The sequence below is a fragment of the Eubalaena glacialis genome, chromosome 3 (assembly GCF_028564815.1).
Source record: "Eubalaena glacialis isolate mEubGla1 chromosome 3, mEubGla1.1.hap2.+ XY, whole genome shotgun sequence".
In the NCBI taxonomy this organism is placed as follows: domain Eukaryota; kingdom Metazoa; phylum Chordata; class Mammalia; order Artiodactyla; family Balaenidae; genus Eubalaena; species Eubalaena glacialis.
Window position 1 is genome coordinate 39,335,231 of NC_083718.1, and position 14,730 is coordinate 39,349,960.

Consider the following 14,730-nt stretch of genomic DNA (forward strand, 5'->3'; position numbering starts at 1 on the left):
CAAAGAAAAATGAAAGAAAAAATTGCAACTTATATCACAGGCAAAGAAAGGGTAAATGGCTTAAGACTTAAAAATTCAAAGACAACTGCTGCTCACCTCACAAAATACAGGCAAAGGACATACACCTACGTCAACAAAACAAAAAAGAAAGACAAGTAGCCCCTGAAAATATGAAAAGTTGCTCAATGTTTTGCTTAGCTAAAATTTTAGCAATCTCTATTATTTCTTGGGTTTCTGAGGAAGTAAATTTTAAAGGAGAACTAGAAATCAATTGCTTGGGAATCAACCATTCTTAGAATCAAAATTTCCCATCACAAGAAAAAAATTCTCATTTCTTTTTTTCCCCCCCCAGAATGGAGTATGTCAGTGAACAATGTGATTAAAAAATATTTGATGTGTGTGACTTTCTAACTGCAAGAAATCTGTGAGTTTCTCTAAACATCAGTTATCTATGGGAAATATATGTTTAAATTATGTATATATTAACTATATATATACTATGTAATAATGTATATACTGTCCACTGAAAGAAAAACTCACAAGGTAAAAGTTGTGAGTTAAGTTTTATTCTGGGACCTTTCTGAGGACTACAGCCCAGGAAACAGTCTCTCAGCTCTGAGGAATGGCTCTGAGGAGGTAAGGCAGCAGTCAGGATATACATGAATTTTTTGCTGGAAAAAAAAAGCAGACATGTAGTTGAACATCAAAAGATTACTGCTAATCCCAAAGAACAGACATCTCAAGTTAATGATTTTATTGCTTTTCTAAGTATGAAAGATATTTTTCCTTAGATATGCATCTTAACTATCTAGGGACCTATATATCCAAAGCACAGCATACTTCCTGTTTTTCTCCATCTTGAATTCCCCTCGGGGTGCACTGTCCATGAGCAACTGCAGTAGCTAATGGCTTAATCCTTGCAGAACTGGAATAGCAGGCAACATTTTTTTCCTTCACATTACTAATTATGGGTAAAATACTATATTGCCTAACTTGTATTACTGAGCACTTCTGTTCACTTCTGACCTTATATATTTCATCTGAAAAGCAGGGGCTGGACCAATTGATCTCCAAAGCTATTCCTAGTGCTAACATTCTAATATCGTTTTGTTTCACTTGCCTTTTTGTACAGTTAAATGTGAGATGTAAGTTAAAGTACATGATGTTTAAATGTAATTTGTCTCAGCATTATAATAAGAAAGGAATAAGAGATTTTATCTTTGCAAATCAACTTGTAGAATATGGTTTGTAATATATTTACTGTGTAAAGATTTCAAAAGCCAAGAGGCAACAAAATGAATATGTGATCCTTATGAGAAATGCCTTCCTTTCTGTACTTGACTGGGTTCAGAATCCCTGTGTTGGGTGTGGCACCACAGTAATGCTCTTGAGGTAACAGCCAAGTAAGGTCAATTTGCTGGCAGGTGCCTACCAGGTGCAAGTAGAGGTGGCAGAGCTCCCAGGACCAGCCTCAAAAAGGTGGCTTAACTATCCTCTGTTTAGCCATTCTCTTTCAGGTTTTCACAAACACCTAACCTGTAAAGCACCATGACAGGTGAAAGCCTCTTCTAAGAACATTCACAGGCCCCTTCATGCTGCTACCCTCACCTGTGAACAGCAAAATGTAAATATACCAATTTAGGAGGCAAAGGATCGTCTAACATTGTTTTATTCAATGAAGTCCCCCTAGGTTTAATGACATCCACAGACACCTCCCTCCACCTTACCGCCATTCCTAAAGCTTACAGGAGAGCTACTACATAGCTCAAAACCTGGTCTACAAACAATCATATTCTCCATTCTCTCCTCATTTTATCGCTGGCAGCTTGACAAAATCTTTAGGGAGAGTTGGAGGAACCACTAGTGTTTAAGCCCCTACTTCACTCAAAGCCTCGACTCTTGAGTTCTATTCCTCTCAGCACCTTAGGAAGTTCACAGTCAATACTCTCCCTTTGAACTCAGTCACTAAAATGATCTCAAGGTTAAGGGTTAGACAGTAGATCCACTTCATAGGTCAGCTTGCCATGTCTGATTTAGGAAAGTTTTCTCTGCAGACAGTTGTAGACAAATCCTTTCGGAGACATTCCTTTCAGAGACAAATCCTGCTTTGTTCCTAGTGGCTAAAATTACTAAAATCAAAATCTCTCAGGACCTTCCCAGCATTTGGTAAATCTGCACTGGGGGAGGATTGGCAGAAACATGTTAAATGCACTTGACAGCAACGCCCATTTATTTCATTCAGTATTTAATGTGTATTTATTATGCACCTAGTGTAGGTCTAGAACTGTCTCAGCACTGGAGATACAGCAAGAAAACTATCCCTGCCTCATGGAACTTGTCCAGAAAAATAGAGAACAAGACTTAGAACCTTTCAAATGGAGCCTCAGTTGGGTCAAATCAAAATAAGTTAAAGGAATCTATGTGAAACTCTTCAATTATATTTGGGATGATTTGATGAGCCCCAGGTACAGAAATTTCACTGAAACAAAGTTCCAGTAGAACCCCAATCCTTGAATCGAATCTAGCAAAAACTAGCCTACTTCTTTCCCTACCTTTTAAATTTTCTCATGAGAAAAAAATAAAAAAAGAAAAACCTTACTTTCAAGCCCAAAAATAAACGGGAAAGTTTTTTTTCAGCTTATTATGTTATAGTTGACATACAATATTATGTACAGATAGTTGCAGAAGAAATAAATTCTGTTTTCATAAGTAAATGCCAACACTGAGCCACAGAATATTTCTGTTATATCAGTCCTTCGTAACTGAAAGAATTAAAAGAAATGATAATTCCGCCTCATTGCATTTCCTTTCACTGTCCCCTTAATTATAAAATTATGCATTTTATAACCCCCAGTACTAAGGTGTGTATTTTATACATCACATCCACACTTTGTGTTTTATATGCTCTGCCAAGATTTCAAAAAATTGTATTGGTCTGGGAGGAAGAGGAAATTCCATGGTTTGTTCATCCCAGAATAGCTTTAGTACGTCTCACATATAAAATTGTTTAAAAATATATAAAGTTTTGTTGGAAGCAGCCTAGATGTCCATTGACAGAGGAACAGATAAAGAAGATGTGGTACAATGGAATATTACTCAGCCATAAAAAAGAATGAAATAATGCCATTTGCAGCAACATGGATGAACCTAGAGATTGTCATACTGAGTGAAGTAAGTCAGACAGAGAAAGACAAATATCATATGATATCGCTTATATCTGGAATCTAAAAAAATGATACAAATGAACTTATTTACAAAACAGAAATAGAGTCACAGATGTAAAAAACAAACATGGTTACCGGGGGGAAAGGGGGAAAGGGATAAATTGGCAGGTTGGGATTGACATATACATACTACTATACATAAAATAGTTAACTAATAAGGACCTACTGTATAGTACAGGGAACTCTACCCAATACTCTGTAATGACCTATATGGGAAAAGAATCTAAAAAAGAGTGGATATATGTATATGTATAACTGATTCACTTTGCTGTACAGCAGAAACTAACACAAAATTATAAATCAACTATAGTCCAATAAAAATTTTAAAAATTTAAAAAAATATATATAAAGTTTTGTAATTCCAGATGATGCATTTGACGTTTATACGGAGAATTTCCATTTCCTCACCATCCTCTCATACCTTAACTCTGTGTGATACAGGTTCTATCCCCACCATTCTATGAATGAAATAGCAATTGAAATATAGGTTGGATGTAAATAAATTTTTTTCTTTACCTGATTCCAAAGGTAACATAGTGTCAGTATAGAAAGCTGAAAAGCACAAAGAAAATTAAATATCCATAATCCTATCAACTATTGGTTAATTTTGGTATATTTCCAACTAATCTCTTTTTTGTGTGTAACAATATACTACTTTTGTTTTAATAAAAGGAATGAAAAAAAGTACACACTGATTTGGAGTCTGCTTTTTCCACTCAGGAATTTATCATAGTTTCTCACATTGATTTTTTTTTAAACAATAAACTACCTACCATAAAATCCTTAATATTTTTTCTAGACACATGGATTTAAATTTTTTTTGCAAAACTATACAGCTTTGCTCACAGCTCTGATGATTTCTTTGGGATAAACTCTAAATGGAACTGGTGGTTTAAAAGTCATGTCCATTTTAAAACTTTTGACATACAGAAAAGTTATGTTAAATACTAAAATTTGAGGGTACTGGTTCCCCAAATATGTTTACTTACATTGGTTGACCTTCTTATTCTTTGCCAACTAATAAGAAGAAAATGTCAACTTCCTTTGTTTGCTCTTTAATACCAGTCAGGTTACTTTTATATTTCTTTTACTAGTCATACAGGTTTACTTACAATTCTACAAATAAATCTTGCTCATTGTTAATTTTCCAGCATTGTTTGCAAGATCGTTTCAACAGAAAAGCTCTCCCCCTTATCCACTTAAGCTGACCAATTCCTACCCCTCCCAACTCTGACATTTACTGCTTCCAAGAAATTTGGCCCTTAATGCACCCCCGTCCTTGCCTTTTTCATGCATGTATATTTCATCTTCAATAAAACATTTAGTGGCTCAAGGACAAAGGCCCTGTAGCGTTGGAACCCATTATGCTAATGGCCCGGTGTTAACAATTTACCTTCCCAGGGGTCCTTTCCTGGGAACACAGAGAAGGCTAATTGACTTTAGCAGTTGGGAGAGCAATGACCAAACCTTTCGTGATTTTGAAATCAGGCCATGAGAGGCTTCAGAAGCAGAGGCTCAACCACGGAAACCTCAACTATTGTCCCGAATTATGCCTGACTAATGCTAAAGATTGAGCAAGGGTCCAGGTGTCGGACCATCTGGAGTGCCCCAGGTCCAAAGTGGAGTCCTGAGGGGTGTCTGCCCCACAGTGACCCACTGGCTGGGCTCTAGGTTTCTATTTTCGGGTCGATGCGCTTGATTCTTTAATCCAGCTTTCCGGAAAAGGGACAGTGATGACCGCACCAGCCCTTGACTCCTTTCCACTCTTCCTGCGTAGGGTGGTAACAGTCTGTTTACGTAGAGGCGGTGAGCCAGCCATTTCCCGCAAGCCGCCGCGGCTCTCCTTCAGGTCTGCAGACTGAGGAGTCAGAGACAGTCCGGGTCCAAGCAGGAGGCGCAAAGCTCCCCGCCCACCGGGAGGGTTAGCCCCGCGCAAGGGCCTCGCCCCGCCTCTCCAGGCCAGAGGGCCGCCCCGGGCGCCGAGGCCTCACCTTGCAGCCCGCCCATTGGTCCCGCAAGGCCCTCTCCTTCGCGCTGCAGCGTTCTAGGCCACGCCCACCTGCGTGACAGCACTTGACACTGTGAATCCGGGGATTATTGCGTCCGGTAACTGAACTCTATCTAAAAGGTCTCTTCTGGCTTGGTCTCGGGTTTCCCGCTGATTTTCCCAAAAATGACGGCGTCTTGCGCGCCTCGCCGGGCGCCTCCCGGCCACCCAGAGAGTCCCCCTTTTCCTTGGTGCTGCGGCGGGATTCTTTTGCTGTCCTTAGTGCTCCCGTTGCCCATATTCTCCGGTAGGAGCCTGGAGAGAGTGTGCGCCCTGGCGGCGAACTGGAGTGGGTCGGGGAGCAGGCAGGCCAGAACCGAGGGCCGGGGGAGCTTTGCTTGTTGGCTCGGGGCGGAGGCGCGAAGCTGGATCCACCCGGGGTCGTGCGGAGTTAGGGTTGAAGGCGTGGCCGGAATGTCCTGGGTCTTGCTGTGCGGGGACCCGCCGGGGTGGAGAACACGTAGTGGCCGAGGAGAAGGCTTGCTTGGTGGTGGGCACTGAGCGGTGAGGGGTGGTGGGCTTGGCCGGGGTTTACCCCGGGCCAAGCTGTGTCCCTAGCAAAAGTCTGTAGGGTGTTTCCAGGACTGAGCCAAGTCGGAACAGGAGCAGGGACCTCGTGCTGGTGGGGACGGCTTGCCCTTGAGTGCCCCCTGTGTCTGGGGATGCTGCTAGGCTGGTGCTGTGCCCTGGGGGAGGGGTTGCCTTGTGTTCTCTAGGCCGGTGATGCCTTGTGTGGGGGGTGTTTGTGCCCCGCTGGGGGAGCCTGGGCGAATGTACCCTGCTATACGCTTTGTGGAAGTCGCCAGCCCAGTGGTGCCCAGTGTGGGACAAGGAAGCTGCTTTGTATGGGGCTTACCAAAGCAACCTAAAAAACATTGGTAGCCAAACATAGTGAAAAATGAGCATCCTGAAAATGAACTATAAATGATGTTCATCTGGTTTTCCCATACAGCTCATAAACTAGAGCTGAGGCCCATTCACTTTTTTTTTTTTCTTTTCCGTGTTTCATTGAATTGAATAAATACTTTAAATATATGCCCCAAAAAAGGCATGCTTATTGTATAAAACATACACAATCAAAGGACAACCATATTTAATACTTTGGTATATTTCCTTCTGTCTTTATATACACATGTGTTTCCATGTCCAAGTTATTTTTAGGATCTATTACATATACAGTTTATATGCTGCATTTTTTCTTAGCAGCATTCATTCAATACATACTTGCCTTCTATATGCTAGGTCCTGTGCTGGTCTTGGGTCCCCAGTGCCAGGCACATGTTAGGAAATGAAATATTTGCTACAATTTATTGGGAGTGGTAGACAGTAGCCAAAACATAATATTAATGCATATGTTATAACCCAAGAGAAGTACCCAGGAGGAAAGGAGCATGATTCTCTGACAGCGTTTAACAAATGACTGGTGGAAGGGAAGACTTTTCTGCTCATCAAACAGGCCAAACTCTGCCCTTTGCCTTCTGTACATGCTGTTCCCTTGGCCTTGGAACATTCTCCTTCTGCCTCTTGCGTAATTGGCTCCTTCTTATTCTTCAAAGTCAGTTGTGATGTTATCCCCTCAGAGGGACCTTCTCTGACCCACTGTTTCCGGTAGACATACACACTTCAGCTCAATTCCCCCCAACTGGTAGTCACCCTCCCAAACTATGTGTTCTGTTCTCTCCTCACTAGAATGCAGAGATCTTGGCTGTCTTGTCACACTTGTGGTTTCAAATGCCCATTTTTTTGCCTCAGTGTCAACATTATTGTATAACTATCAAGTACCAGAAAATTAGAAGTAACCTTCGGCTGAGGCTTAGAGCCCAGGAACAACTTCTCTTGCTTCCAGGAGGAAGGTTCTCTAAAAAGCCATGCTTAGGATGGACTTTCTGTGGTGCCTAAAAAGCTAAGGCAGGGACAGCTGGGGGTCAGAAACGATCTATCTTCTCCTGACTGTAGACTCCTCAGGGTTCTCAATACTCCAGTCTTGCTTGTTACGGATCACTTTGAAAGTTTATTTCTCTGCAAGAGAGTTGTGGGTGATGGAACAGCAGTGCTAACAAAAAATTAAAAGGAATTTTTTAAAGAATAATAATGTTTAGAATAGGCTTAAAGCTAGAAGTTGAAGGAGATGATGAAAACTTCAAAATAGAGGAAAATAGATAAGTAAAATGAATAGGATGTATCAGGGAAGATAACAGCTAGAAATGAAGAGGAGGAAAAACAAGGTTAGGTTTAAGATTGAAAGGTAAAATCAAGATAGGTAAGAAACTTAGATAAGGTACAAATGAGAACTCACTATGTTGGGCAGGGAAAGTATGTGCATATAATAAACATGTGCTGAAGCGGCTCATGAGGAGAAGGTTTTGTAAGTGGGCAGTGTTGTGCCTTGGGAGTCCTGCCATCTCAGAGGTAGTTGCCAAATGGTAGAAGATCACAGAAGGGACCAGTTTCATTCCTCCAGAATGAGTCTGCTTTGTGGGACAAAGCCTACAATTTCCTTTTATGGGTGGTCTCTTCTGCCTATTTTAGGTCTTTTCTTTTGAAAGAAGCCAAGATGAATAAGTGCTTACACAGTAGTTTCTTAGTTTCTTACTCTGCATATTACAGTGCAAGAAGAATAGTCCTTATTGGTCCATTGCTCGCTGCTCAAAAAGTCAATACTTGAGAGACAAGTGCTGGTAGGAATGGAAAGGTTTAATCAGAAGGCTGGCATCTGGGGAGAAGGCAGACTCCTGTCCCAGAACTAACTCTGAAGATTCTGCTTGGCCATGAAAGTTTTTTAAGGGAAAAACGGGAAGTAATCTCAGTTAATCATTGAGATAGGGAGTCATATTTATTGACATCTCTCATTGCCTGCAGACTTGTCGACTCCTTGTGATATTTCTTTAGATGTTATCTCTTTCACACAGTTTGCTCTGGAGGTTATTGAAGGGAAAGCTGGGGGAAAGATCTGATCATCTGTTAATTATTCTTCCTTTCTATTTCTTTGATCTAAGAAGAGAACCAACAGGTTAGGCAAAGTATTGTGTGATCAAAAGATGTGAAAGGTGTGCTTGGGCCAGAAGTTAATTAAAGTATAGCTTTGCTAAAGTGACAAGACAAAAGGAACCTCCTGCAAATAGCTCTTTCCTACAAAAAGCTGCTTACACAAGAGAAGGGGACTGGTCAGTGCCTCCCCAGGGAAGCAGAGACTACTTCCTAGAGGAGATGTTGAGTGAATTAAGTCAAGGAAGACAAGAGTTGAGGGAGTTCTCCTGAGCAGGAAGAAAGGTGTTCAGAGCAGAGAAAACAGTGTGAGCAAAGGCTCAGAGATGTGGCATGGCTCAGGGCAGTCATGGACTGCCTAGCTACCCAGTGTGGCACCAGTAGGGCAAAGGAGGCAAGAGGAAGGCAGCGGTGTAGATCACAGAGTGAATTATTATGGAAGAACAGGATAGTTAGGAATGAAAAATTACTATCATAAAAATCAGACTATGATGTTATTACCTGTTCTTTTTGGGCACCTTGAGGCCTTTCGTTTGCCCTAGCACAATGCAAATCTAAACTAACGTTGCTTTAATCTCCCCAGGCTCAGTAGAATACCATTGCTTAAGGACTAAATTGCAGACAAACGTTGTTGTCATAACCATACAAGGGTTCTGGATGACAGACAGTGATGGAAAGCAATGTGGGTAGTGGAACCGGGTTTCCTGGCTTGACCCTGGGTCTGCTACCTACAGGGAATGTATTCATGGGCAAGTTACTTCACCTTACCATGGTTCAGATTGCTCATCTTAAAGAATGGGAAATAGTACACATCTCATAGGAAGATTGTGAAGAATAAGTTAGTTAAAAAACACTAAAATAATGATAGGCACAGGTTTAATTTGCTATTTCTAAAATGATTAATATCACCACTGTTTTAAGAAACAAGTTCTAGAATTGTTCATTGCTAATCTTTAGGAAAAAATATAACCCACAGTCTTTGGAGTTCACTTTTAATAATGTTAAAATACTATTTCTAGTCATAGAAGTAATATAAAATGGGTTTATAATAAAATATTAAAACAAATATTTTGACATGAAAGAAATTAAAAATTCTGATAAAGTGAAATGTTTGTAAATAAATGAATGAAAGAAATGGAAAATAGGAACAGAAACAGCAGTGAAAAAAGTGATGATTTGAAGATATTTCTGGAGCAGTTTGGCTGAACAGTAAAGAATTTGAATTTTGACCCAAGAATGTATAAAACTGATAACAGTACTCCTTCAGCTTTGGCACTAGGAACTAGAAATGCAGTGATGAATGAGACGTGGTCCTCAAGAAGGCTACAGTGTCCTAGGGAAGTAAGCAATGAATAATTACAGTATGAAAAGTGCTATGAAAGAAGTAAATTGGGGCACCATGAGGACACTTAACCCAGTGTTTTGAGTGAGAGATGTCAATAGCCTCAAGGAAGAAGTGGCATCTAAGATGAAACTGGTCTCTGGTCAAAGCTGAAGTAATATGATGCATGGAGGTCTAGAGAGCTACAGTAAGTTGAGTAATTTAATGGGCACTACTAGTGGAATTGAATATGGCTTAGAAGACTGTGCAAGAGTGAGCAGACATTAAAGCTCTGTTAGCCATGTGAGGAAGCCTTAGACATTATCATGAGGGCAACAGGGAGCCATTGAAACGTACCTGACTTGGAAGGACCTTGGTGCTAGTATCATATCAGTATTACTCTGGTGGCAATGTGAAAATGAACCAAATGAAAGGTGGCAAGACCAGTAAGGAGACCTATTCAGAAACTCTTGTAGCAATCCAGATAAGAAATGATAGTGGCTTGAATTAGAAGTAAAAGTGGAAACAGAGAGAGGGAACAGGCATTTCAGTTGTGGAAACCATGTATCTTGTTTGCTGGCTTCATTATGTTATTTGAGATAGGGTGACACATTCCAAGTGGAGCTGTGGGGAGGCAGTTGAATATATAGACTTGGCACCCCAGCTAGAGATCTAGGATGGAGAGAGGGATTTGAGAGGCAGCTCTCATCAGTTGTAATGATGTCATCAGAGTATACATCTGACCCAGGGGGATTTGCGGAATGAAAATAAGGAGAGCTCGTAGAATAACCCATGAGGAACGTCACATTATGCAATCAGGCAGAGAAGGAAGAGCAGCCAGAGGACAGGCTGAAAACTAGGCTGGTTTGCTACCTGGAAACCAAGGAAAAGAGCTTTTCAGGCACAAGGGAGCAAAGAGAATGAACAATAGCTCCAGATGTTGAGACAGGGTAATTAAAATTACTGAGGGAGAGAGTGTTAGGGTGAATTTACCAAGAGGGAGGCTACTTAATGACTTGAAAATAATTTAAGTGGCTTATAAATGAGTGGGAACTGAGAAATAAAATTGATAGGTTAGATGTTAGAGCCTGCGTTTTGAAGAAGCAAAGAAAGTTTAAAAATAGGTTGTGTGGACAGTGAGAGAAGGGGAGGGGTGGTCAGATTTCGGGAAGTTCCAATTTGGGTCAGAGACCATGATTTTCTGAAGGGAACCACATGGGAAGGGGTGTGGCGTGTGCTTATGTCAGTGAGTTATTTTTAATTTTGCAAGCAAGTAGAGAGTGCTTGCACAATTTTTGCAAGTGTATAGAAAGTGAACAGTTTTCTTGATTCACAGCAGAGCATTATTTCACTTTCCTGACACTCACCTGGAACACTGGGGAATTTTCTGAATGCAGCCTATCTTATTATGTAATAGCATCCATCGTTAAAGTATAGCATTACAGCCTAATAATAATTATGTTGTAAACTATTTAGAAAAAACTAAGTTAAGATGTTATTTTTTTGGAGCTAGGGACATTTACTTTGAAAATCCTCATAGGAAAAAAATTCAATGTTCTGAGCAAAAGAAGAAATTTGATTATAAAAATGTGTGATATTGGACTCAATTATTACAGTGTATAAAGCTTGTGATCAACTGGTTGACAAAGCAAACATTCTAAACTGCACATTGTTAAAAGCACTCATTTCATGATGTATATTGGTAGGAAGAAATCCTTCATTAGTTGAATGGATTAAACTGTCCAATTGACATGTCTTTTTCCATTCAGAGCACTATGTGTGAGAGTTATTTTAGGAATTTTCTCTTCTTTTTTATACTTTCGAGATAGTTACTGAAATTGAGTGCATAAACAAAGAACACTTGTGTAATTTAATTATGGGCATGCTGTTAACTTGATTTCTTTCTTGGTGGTTCCAGGAAATTCTAGAATGATGTAATATATTTGTATCTAGTATGAAATTATATAGCATTTCTAGCCTGTGTTTTTTGTTTGTTTGTTTTTTTCCTATATTAAAATGAGAATGTCTGGCTCAGGGTATTGAGTAAATTTAATATTATTAATAAAATTCAACTCAACTAATTTTCTTTTTAAGCAATGCTTTTAATACTAAAGGGTTTGGTTTTGTTTTGTTTTTTTGGGTTTTTTGTTTTGGTTTTGGTTTTCTTTTTCTTTTTTTTTTTTTTTGCTTTTTGCTTTTGTTTTGTTTTGGGCAGTTAATTGAGGAGCATTCATGTAACAAGATCAGCATAGTAGAAATGTTGAAAACATTTGCTAAGTGTTGAAACAGTTTCAGCACATGATGTAAATGAAATGTTGGATGGTGTATCAAGAGAGGAGTTTAGAGTTTAGAATATGTTAGGAAAGGAGGGTAATATTTCACCTCTTTAGAGTTCTCTCTTGACCAGTCTCTCAATCTGCAGTAAGACCAAGATCCAGGGAGTAATAAAGAAAAGGTTCCTCAGGGACCAAAATAGGTCTATTTCTTTCTCCTTAGATCCTTAACCTTATAGGTGTGGCCTCTGCATTCCTTTAGCACTTTAGGACTTGATGCATCTCCATAACATTATTTTACATAATTTTTCTAACAGATTTGTTAGGTTATCAAGCTCACAATTAATTAAAAGGAAGAGAAATTGTTGAAGTAGGAATTACACTCTTCTAGGGAGGGACTCCCCACCGCCAAAAAAAAAAAAAAAAAAGAATAAAAACTTATAAAAGTATAGCAATAAAGTAGCTTTACTGTTGGGGTATATTAGATAAATAGCCCAAACAGCTACCTCAGGGAGCTTCTAAGGATATGCATGCTCTATTGATCAGAGAAGAAAAATTAAATTACATTTAAAGTAATATCAAGAAAACAAAATTTTTTCAATGTAAGTCTATTCAAAATGGTAAATTTTGATATTTAAATGTTATCTATTCATTCATAAAATTCTTTAGTTCACAAATATGAAATATATGAAATGAAGTCATACTTTGAAATACTTAGTCCATATCTATTTTGATCTTTGAAATCCACAATGTTTATTTAATAGTCACCTCTTACCATAGCATGTCTTGAGCACCCAGTGTGTACAGAGTGTAGTAGAAAAAGAAGACATATGATCCCTGCCCTCTAAGACCTTGCCTTCTGAGAGGAAACTGAGTGACAAGTGATCATATGCTTGTGTTTCAAACTATGGAAGAGTAATCTGAGCAGAGTGCTATATACTATGGAAGACTTTTTAGAGGAGAGGTGAGTTTTGAAATGAATTTAGAAAAAAGTATGTAAGGATATGTACCTATGTATATGTATATGTATATATATATTTAGTCAATACCAAAAAGATTTTGTCTCCTTTAATTTACTGTTGAATGAAAATTTAGCTTATTCCTCAACAAATTAAAAGCTAATAGGATGTTATTTAAAGTAAGCAAGACACATCCTCCACTACTACCATCACTTGGGTAAAAGCATGTGACAATCACTTAAAATCTTGCTAAGAACCTTTCCATTTATTCTGTACTGCCTACTTGCTGCTAGGCCACAAGTGGCTGGTGAAAGAGATTAAATCCTTAATTTTCTGTTTTTATTTTTATTCCTAGGTCCCTGTATTGATCCACCAGTATTGGAGAGTATGAAGCTCAAGGGTGTCATTAAACGCCATTATTATCCTGGGGACAGAATAGACTATGAGTGTCACAGAGGATACTTTTATGTGTGGCCTTATCTCCTCGCATCTACTTGTGAGCCTAATGGCTCATGGAGCCCTATTGAAGAAGCATGTTTAAGTAAGGAAACAAAACCATTTTTGTTTGTTGTTTTTTGCTTTCTGTAGAGATTTTTACACATTTTAGGGTCAATTTTCCACTGCAACAATAATGATTTTCTCATGCAAAACTAGGTTTTAGATAGCAATGCATTTTTTCAGGCTTTGAGAAATCTCCAGGGAATCTTTATTGGTGATTGGTTCCTCAGTAAATGTGAATTTTAAGTTTGCCCTTATAATAATTAAAGAAAGAAAATAATATTTCATCCATAGAAAAGAGCAGTGTAGAATTTTGATCTTGATTTAAATGTTTTGAAATTGGTATGAAAAAACGAATTTGAAAATTTTCTTTTAGGAAAATCATGTCCAAATCCAGAAATAGAACATGGTGAAGTATATGCCCCAAATAAAACCTTTGAGTTTGAATCAGAAGCTCACATTTCTTGTAATGAGGGGTAAGTAAGTTACTCCTTAGAGGAAATAAGTTAAATGTTATGAATTCCATTTTTCTTTGCTTCTCAGCTTAATCGTTCCCTTAAAGTTGATTTTATTTTTCTTTCTAGGTCATAAGTTGCACCTGTAGCCAAACAACTCTTGGGCTTTTTATGGAGAATGAAAGGATGTGTAATTAATAGAAAGGAATTTAAACTGAAGAAAAGCAAAATCAAATACTTATTATATGTGATAATAAGCCTATTGGAAGCATTGAAAATGTAGTAATCATGGTGACTTTATCCTTAACAACACAGTGCACCCTAGTAAAAATGGCCAACTCTCAGAGTTGAAGGAGGGCTCACAGAAATGACACCAACAGTGTAAGGGCTCCTTTTTCTCCACACCCTCTCCAGCATTTATTAATTGTAGACTTTTTAATGATGGCCATTCTGACTGGTGTGAGGTGATATCTCATTGTAGTTTTGATTTGCATTTCTCTAATAATTAGTTATGTTGAGCATCTTTTCATGTGCCTGTTGGCCATTTCTATGTCTTCTTTGGAGAAATGTCTACCTAGGTCTTTTGCGCATTTTTTGATTATGTTGTTGTTGTTGATATTAAGCTGGATGAGCTGTATGTATTGGAAATTAATCCCTTCTTGGTAGCATCATTTACAAATATTTTCTCCCAGTCTGTAGGTTTTCTTTTCATTCTGTTTATGGTTTCCTTTGCTGTGCAAAAGCTTTCAAGTTTAATTAGGTCCCAGTTTTTATTTTTGTTTTTATCTCCATTACTCTAGGAGACGTATCCAAATAAAATATTGCTGCAATTTATGTCAAAGAGTGTTCTGCCTATGTTTTCCTCTGTATTATAATATACTGTCTTATATTTAGGTCTTTAATCCATTTTGAGTTTATTTTTGTATACGTTTGTATATGGTGTTAAAGAATGTTCTAATTTCATTCTT

General features: G+C 38.6%; 2 protein-coding genes across 2 annotated transcripts in view; both read left to right on the forward strand.

Annotated features, from left to right (window-relative positions):
* The window catches only part of CR1 (complement C3b/C4b receptor 1 (Knops blood group)), a 177,612-nt gene extending 172,893 nt beyond the window's left edge, over positions 1-4,719 (forward strand). The window contains exon 54 of the mRNA XM_061183731.1: positions 4,626-4,719. Within this exon, the coding sequence (XP_061039714.1) occupies positions 4,626-4,719 (94 nt within the window). The remainder of the gene's footprint in view (positions 1-4,625) is intronic.
* Positions 4,720-5,397: 678 nt separating this feature from the next.
* The window catches only part of LOC133086968 (membrane cofactor protein-like), a 29,775-nt gene continuing 20,442 nt past the window's right edge, over positions 5,398-14,730 (forward strand). Inside the window, exons 1-3 of the mRNA XM_061183732.1 lie at positions 5,398-5,518; positions 13,165-13,350; positions 13,684-13,783. Of these exons, the coding sequence (XP_061039715.1) occupies positions 5,398-5,518; positions 13,165-13,350; positions 13,684-13,783 (407 nt within the window). The remainder of the gene's footprint in view (positions 5,519-13,164; positions 13,351-13,683; positions 13,784-14,730) is intronic.